At 30.9% G+C, this 8,132-nt stretch overlaps 1 protein-coding gene across 1 annotated transcript; it reads right to left on the bottom strand.

Moving 5' to 3' along the window:
- Positions 1–6,108: 6,108 nt before the first annotated feature.
- LOC129286769 (flavanone 3-dioxygenase 2-like) lies at positions 6,109–7,561 on the bottom strand. Its single transcript, XM_054922791.1, has 3 exons — positions 7,060–7,561; positions 6,640–6,967; positions 6,109–6,547 (listed from the first exon to the last, which is right to left on the bottom strand). Exons 1-3 carry the CDS (start codon positions 7,503–7,505, stop codon positions 6,248–6,250), a joined length of 1,074 nt encoding a protein of 357 aa, XP_054778766.1. The 5' UTR covers positions 7,506–7,561; the 3' UTR covers positions 6,109–6,247.
- Between the last annotated feature and the right edge of the window lie 571 nt (positions 7,562–8,132).

Raw genomic sequence — 8,132 nt, 5'->3', positions numbered from 1 at the left:
TACTTATTTACAAATCATTCCATAAAATATAGAAAGTACAACCTAGTCTCTTAGGACCTAAATGTAATTTGAAATTGAGTTCAAAAGACAATAATACCCTTATTAAAAATATATTATATCAATTAAATAATTTACAACTACTTCATGAGTAATTTATAACTATTACTTTAACTTTTTAGAATTATAAATTTAGATATCTAATAGTTAAATCGATCATGTATTATTAAAAAAATTAATACTAATTATTTATAACAACTTCATCACTTCACTGATGTACACCTATTACTTTAACTTTTTATAAATATAATTTTACATATTTAATAGTTAAAATATTTGATGTAAAAAGTGAAAGTTACAATTATAAAAAATTAAAATAATAATTATAAATGATCAATAAAGTAATTATAAATTATTCGATTGATATAATATATTTTAAATATAAAAATTATTTTTTCTGTACCTTAATTTCAAAGTACATTCATGTTTTAAGGAATATGGTTATGGTTTTAAAATTTTATAAGATTTATTTATGAATAAACTTATTCTAGATGACCTATACGTAATTTTCTCATAAAGGTCGTATGACAATAAATTCTCGTCGACGTTACAGGGCTGGGTTTGGCAGGGCTCCTTTATTTCACGTGAGTGGACGTGTCACTTGCGTGGCAAACGTTGTCACGGAGCTTCGTTGGATGTGGTCTAGATTTGTGGAAGGGTTCATTCTTCTCTCTCCTTTCTTTTTTTGTAATATTTTATAAATGTAAAATAATAATAAAATATTTAAATGACCCCTCTGACTGAACTCATTTTAAATTAATATAATTTTTTAAAAATATATTATAAAATAATTTTTATCAAATATTAAATATTAAAAAATTATTTAAATAATAGAGACCACCTCTCTCTTTTATATATTAAATTTGTTGTTAATTAATATTATTTTTAAATATATAGTTATTAAATATTATTTATTAAAAATAAAATAAAAAAATATTTAAATGATAGACGTTTTTCTTATAAATTAAAATATTTTTAATTAATATTATTTTGAAAATATATAATTATTAAATATTAAATATTAAAAAATTATTTAAATGAGGGATGTGGTGTTTTCAGGTAATAAAAACACCATCTCTCTCTTAAAAATTATTTTTTATTAATTAGTTTAATTTTTTAAAAAATTATAGAGGCATTGCCGTGAGTTTTAATTATTTTTAAAAATTAGGGTTAGTTTTTAACTTTTGTTGAAATTTTTAAACTTTAATTTTTTCAACTTAGTCATTCTCTTCGTCCACTCGCTTGCTTTTCTCTCTTGCAATCCATAGGTTATCTATTATCTAATTGTTGAATGTGCTCTCATTGTCTTCTCCAACTAGGGTTACCTGTGCGAGTATGCTAATAACATGTTTTATTTTTTATTTTTATTATCTCTTATCTATCTACCCATATATATTATATGGATCCTTACAATTTTATTGTTGTTTATCTTTAGTTACCATTTTCCTTTCTACTATTAAAGGGTTTATTCTTTTGATTTACTAACAGACATATTTGTTGGTGAAATAATTCTCTGAGTGTAAAGCTTTATTTAGATTTAAGGAACAGACATTAAGATCTTTAATCTTTGTGTTTTTAGTAATAAACAATTTGGTTTTGTCAAGTTTTAGACTTTAAAAAAGGTAATGATGATAGTCTTCATTAATCATTGAAGAAGAAACTTGTTAAAACTTAGTCATATTTTTTATTTTGATTTCATTGTTTATTTATTTTTGTTGTAAGTATTTTTTTATAATTATATTGCAAAAATTGCTAATAAATCTTATTATATTTCTTAATTTATATTTTTTTCATCTTTGATTTTTTATGACCTTGCTAAATTTATCATAGTTTTTTATAGTATAAAATTGATTATTTATTTTTGTTAATTATATGAATAAAGTTTATTATATAAATTAATTGTATATTTATTAAGAAAATTATGTATATGAATTAATAGATATATAAAAAATTATATTATACATATATATATATATATATATTAAAAAGCAATGCTTTCTAATTTATCTAAAAAAATAAAAGGAGACAAGTGATGTTTTAAAATAGAGAGATAGTATTTTTTTTAAGAAACGTCACCTTTCTTTTCTTTTATATTTTTTTTTAAATAAGTAAAGAAGTGTGTTTTCTTGAGAGAACATTACCGCTATTGTTAGCTTCTTTTAGCATTTATCAATTAATAAAATACCACCTAAAATTTAAAATAATGTTGGATTTTATAGTATTTTATAAATATTATGAAATTAAAATTTTAAATGTTGTTAAAATCCATTTATGTAGTAATGAGTAGTGAGTGGAGTACAGCAAAGAAGCTCTTTTCTATTTTCGGTGCACCAAAACGGGGCTATCAGAAGGCACAACATTACGTGAGGCAGCAGGGGCCACTTAATCTCCATAAAACAGAAACTTGTTGAACTGTGTTGATTAGCTGATGTATGAGATTACCGTCGTACTTTGTGTTTAGCCCTCTTTGGGTTTGACTTTGATGACTTTGATGTGATAGGTCTCCGCCACGTGTGGTCAAAGACTAGTGGAAAGGCATTAGTTTTTTTAAATAAAAGAATTAAGCAAGTTCGATGCAGACACTTGCAATTAGAGCTGTCAATTAAGGTCAGCCTGGCCCTAAAAGGCCGGCCTTTGAAGGGTCAAGGCCTAAACGGGCTGGCCCTAATAAGCCCGATTACATGTTAGGGTTCCATTTTTTTAAGACCCGGCCCTAGCCCTCAGGGCTAAAGGGCCGGCCCTTAGGGCCTCGGCCCTATTTTTTTAAAATTATTTTTTCAATTAAAAATTATAAAATATATATTTATAATTATAAAAAAAGTTATTATTCATAAAATTAAGTTTAAGAAAATAAATTTAAATTAATTTACACCACAACAATAAAGAAAACTAAAATATTTAGGTCTAATATCAAATAGCAACATCAAAGTGAATACCAATAAAAATTAAACTTAACTAATATTATCATAATAAATAAATAAGGGATGGATGAATGCATTTAATATGTTCATTTCTTTGAATTATGTATTTAATCTTTTATTTTTTTATATTATAATTTAAAAAAATATAAACGGGCCTAAAAGGGCCGGCCCTGGCCCTAAAGGGCCGGCCCTTTTATTTTCGGGCCTAAAAAGGCCGGCCCTTTTAGGCCCGATTTACATTTTTAAAGATAAAATGGAAGCCCGGTCCTCAATTTTTTCGGGTCTAAAAGGGCCGGCCCTACAGGCTCGGCCCTAATTGACGGCTCTACTTGCAATGGCAAGTACATCTTTCCAAACTTGAAAAATCATTGACATAGGTACTTGTAAATTATTTATCAACGAAATACTTATGTTTATATATTATATATTAAATTTTTGTTAATTGAATCAATCTTTGTTGATTTGAAAAGGTGTTATTAATTGTCAAATAAGAATACGTTTTTTTATCTATCAAATACTCACTTCTTCATTCTAAGATAATTGCTAATATTTGAACTTCATTAGTTAAATGTTAATGTTTATTCATTATAAATCTTGGTGATATATTAAATTCTTTTAAAATACTTTTCAAACCACTCCAGATACCACAGCATATCCTCATTAATTATCATTCAAGAATATATGATGAAGTGGTTCCTCTTAAATATTACTCCCTCCGTTAAAAAATATAAGATATTTTTTAAGGAATTAAATGCTAAAAAATATAAAGTATTTTTAATCTTTCGAGATGTAATCATTGACTTTTTTTTTCAAAAATACCTCTATTGATAATGACTTTATATTTATTATAAAGTATTTAATAGAGGTAAATATTAAAAGATATGGTTAATTTAAAAATAGATAACTACTTTATTGAAGGGTAAGATTCGGTTAAAAATAACTTATATTTTTTAACGGAGGGAGTACATCTTAATTTCTTATCCCAAATCAAAAGGATATTACTCCATTCAGTTTTATTTATAAATTATTTTTAAATATTCATTGGAGTTAATTAAAGTTTTAAATCTCATTAACCCCATTTAAAAATTTAACAAATTTTTGACTTCACATCTATTAAATATACATATTAAAAAAATAAAATATTTAAATTCCCCATTTAATACTACCGCCCCAACATTTAATTAGAGTAAAGATTGATCCTCATAATAAATACTCTCCTAACTATATAAAGGAAATGGCTATTAAATTTAATTTAATCCGAAACAACCGAACAAGGAGCCATTTTTGAACGACTGGCTGGCGGCCCAGCAGAGATTAATTGAGGATGATCTGCAATGTTCATTGAACCTGGACGGGCTTTCGCAGCACTTGACGTCGGCGGTTACATACGACATTGACATATCATCGCTAAAGCGAAATTGCGGCCATACGGTCAATTTTTTCTTATCACATGCACGCCGTCCGTCATACTTGCTTATCACAAGCTGCCTTTTAGATTTTTTTTTTTTATAAATAAAAATTAGAAGATGTTACGTAAAAGAATCTAATTCTCTTTTATTTTTAAAATTTGCCTGCCAAAGTTCGAATAGTCGGTCAAGGTAAAAAAGAAGAAGAAGAATGGGTGGTGAATGCGAGTGGTTAATTACCGGAGTGGTACTTCTCTGGCGGCGGCGGCGGCGAATATCTATCTTCCCGTCTTGAGAAAGGATTTGAGGGGCCTTGGTTGTTTTGGTTTGGGCTGTTATATTTAATTCTTTACGAACCTTTTGTAATCTTTTATTTATTTTGATTAATACACACACATCCATGCATGTAAGGCTAGCAGAAAAGCCACGTTGGTCTCACATGTTTCCACCACTTCATGCGCATGCCCCGGCCCCAAACTGTACCAAACCCACGGGAAAAGATCATAAAGGAGTTAGATAGATTTCATTTCGACTGGAAACAGGGAAAGAGATGCACTCTCTTCCGTATAAATATATCCGTGTCCTAAAAATAAGGCAAATCAATTAATTATTTATTTAATTTTATTTATAAGTCACTTTTAACATGCTTCATTAATATAAAAAAATTTTAAAATTCATTAAATTCATTTTAAAATTTAATAAATTTTTAATTTTGTCTCTACTAAGTACATATACTTTAATAAATATTTTTTTTCTCTAACATTTAATAAAGGATAAAAGAAAAAATTTATAATGAAAATTTAATGATGCGACTTATGTCAAAAAAATTATTCTCTTTCTATCATATAAATAAGATCGAAAGGAGTACTCTTTAAACTTTATGTTAAGTAGTATTATAAATTTTGAATTAAATTATTGTGTAAATTATTTTTTTAATTTTTTACAATGACGTGATCAGGTCTCTGTCATTAATAAAAATTAATTTTAACTGTTAATTTGACTAAAAAATAATAAAAAAATTAACTTTTGTTAATGGTAAGGATTAGATTGCACGGTTTCAAAAGTTGAAAGAATAATTTGTATAATAAGCGAGTTCAGGATTTATAATACTATTGAACCTACTAAAATTTTAGGGTAATTTGCTTATTGACTCTAAAAATAAAGTTAATTGTTGATAAAATCAGCTTCAAATGCTGGGGGGAATGAAGGAAGATTAAACAAATTAATGATTATTATACACATAAACGTGTATTTATGTCTTATTAATAGATTCAGAAAGAAACAAGATACATAATTTATTAGTTTACTAAAATATTCTTTTGTCTTTTTTATTAATTTCAAATAATCGATTCTCAAAAGAGTATCCAAGTATGTGCAGAAGGATCTAATTGCAAGGAAACAGGAAGTGAAAATGAGAGAATCCAATGCTGAACTCGGAACTCGGTATGATGCAGGCTAAGGCGCTAAGCCATAAGTTTTTTTTTTTTTTTAAATGATAGAAAATTTAGACGAGTTAGATTCCAAAAATTTATCAATAGGACATATATACTTTAAAATTCAAAGGGCGTTTACAAAAATACAAGTACATTACTTATTGTAGATTCCAATTTAATCTTAAAAGATAGTTACTTAATTTTTATATTTAAGAGGGGAGATATATTTCTTCCCCTTTGGCCCTTCAAGTAATTAATATGTTCTTTTTTTGACAAATAAGGTGGCAGAGAGACCAATAAGGTTGCATTATATATCCCTTCTGATTATGAAATTTTCGGCTTTAAACAAAAACAAAATGCTAAAGAAAAAAAAACAAAAGAAATAAATTTAGCAGGATCCACAACATGGAGCAGCCGAAAGTTCCATACTTCATCCGAGAACCCTAGGACATTCTGGTAAATAATTTTTGGACTGAATATTCTCGAAATGGTGGATCTGGATATTTTCACACTGGAGCTTCACGAAGTTACTACGCTTCCTGGTGAGTAGAAACTTGCCCCAATTGTAAGGTCTGTACCTGGGCGGGTTTTGCTCGCCGGTAATCTCCTCCAGAGGCTCCACCACTGTGTAGTGCGACGGATTCAGAAAGAATGGTATCGAAAACCTTTCCTTCTCCGAGTTCGCTATCACTCTGTGCTCCACACTCTCATATTCTCCATTCGTCCATACCTGTTTCATCCCATTCACACCCTCAGTATCATTCCAACTTCGCGCTGAGTATTTCATAATATTTATGGAAGAGCGTGTGTCAGTTTATGTACCTGGATAACATCACCAACATTGATGATGTAAGCATTGGGTATGGGCTTGACTCCGACCCATTGACCATCGGATTTTCGCTTCACCTCGAGCCCACCTACGTCGTCCTGAGCGAGGATGGTCAGCACTCCAGGATCTTTGTGATGACCCACGCCGAGGGCAAGCTCGGGCGACGGGCAAGGTGGGTAGCAATTTAGTCTGACGCTGCTGGTCTGGTCCTTGAGGAATTCTTCAAACCTTCTCGGCGGTAGCCCCAAGCTCATGGCGATTAGCTCCAGCAATCTCATGGCCAGTTCCGCCATGTCCTTCGCATATTCCTGGCATACCTCCCTGCTCATGGTTCATATCACAAGGCTTCATTACTCACGCACAGGTCTAAAGTGAACTTTGAGATATAATATAATTCTGTTTGATTAATTTACCTCATTTCAGGAGGGTTTTGAGGCCACTGACTTTCCCAGACAGCCACTCCGTTGTCGCCTTCTTCGACGGAGGCGGCGGCGAGAGTGGGTTCTTTGACAGCGTAATCAAACACCTCTTTCCAATCCCTGACGTTCTTGGTGTGCTCTGTGTCGTAATACCCCAGCACATTCCCGACATCTCTCCTGACCTTCCTCTTCTCGTCGAGGCTGAGATGGAAGAACTTGCGCGCCGTCTCCTCCAGCTTCTGTCGACGCTCCGCTTGGACGCCGTGGTTGATGATCTGGAAGAAGCCCCAGTGCCTGCAGGCATGGCCGATGTCGTAGACGAGGGCGTCGACGTCAGGGGAAGAGAGGTCGAGGAGAGGGATGCCTTGGGCCTCTTGTATGAGCGAGGGATTGGGCCTGTGGTGAGGTTCTTGGATGAAGGCTGCGTCCACCTCTCCCATGGAAGATGATCCTGAAACAGCAGAGAAGATGAGAACCGAGAAGGAGATAGCTAATAATGCGTTTTGTTTTGAGAACCAAACCATAGAGGGCGCCTCTATTTATAGAAAAACAGAGCTCTTCTGGGCACTGGGAGTTCTACAATGTTCATTGAATCTGGACATTTTTGTCACTGAATTTGGTTTCTCACGGCCTCTGATGCGGAGCTGAATCAGACAAATGAAACGTGACTTGATTTTTTTTTTTAAAAACCAAAAAAATTCTCACCCATTCCCTTTTGCTTTGTTTGCAGTACATTTTAGCTCAACTCTTAGACGGGTCTAAATTTAATATTTATAAAATATTTTTTTTGTTTTTATTGCAGTTTAAATTTTTTTATAAAAGAGGGAATACTTTGTAATGTCGTATCATTACTTGGCCACAAAATGTACATCATATTCATATAAAAACAAAAGTTAGGTATTGTTTTTGTCCTAAGGCATATATAAAAGTTCACAAATAACCATAATTATTTATATTTCTCAATATTTAAAATTTGTTTGCTAGGGTTATATGGCTTCGTCGGAGATTTGTTTAGATATTCATAGCCACCGTAAGGATTGATTGTTGTCCACCATCATCTTTGGTTG

The sequence above is a fragment of the Prosopis cineraria genome, unplaced genomic scaffold, assembly GCF_029017545.1.
Source record: "Prosopis cineraria cultivar Desert tree isolate PC_DT_omini unplaced genomic scaffold, ASM2901754v1 PC11, whole genome shotgun sequence".
In the NCBI taxonomy this organism is placed as follows: domain Eukaryota; kingdom Viridiplantae; phylum Streptophyta; class Magnoliopsida; order Fabales; family Fabaceae; genus Prosopis; species Prosopis cineraria.
The sequence above is the reverse complement of the archived record's forward strand: the minus strand, read 5'-3'. Positions and strand labels throughout refer to the sequence as shown.

Bases quoted from the DNA above. Each gene is read 5' to 3' on its own strand.
- LOC129286769 (XM_054922791.1), bottom strand. From the start codon at position 7,505: ATGGGAGAGGTGGACGCAGCCTTCATCCAAGAACCTCACCACAGGCCC. The intron at 6,968-7,059 runs GTAAATTAATCA...AACCATGAGCAG, and splicing joins CAAAACCCTCCTGAAATGAG to GGAGGTATGCCAGGAATATG. The intron at 6,548-6,639 runs GTACATAAACTG...GGGATGAAACAG, and splicing joins ATGTTGGTGATGTTATCCAG to GTATGGACGAATGGAGAATA.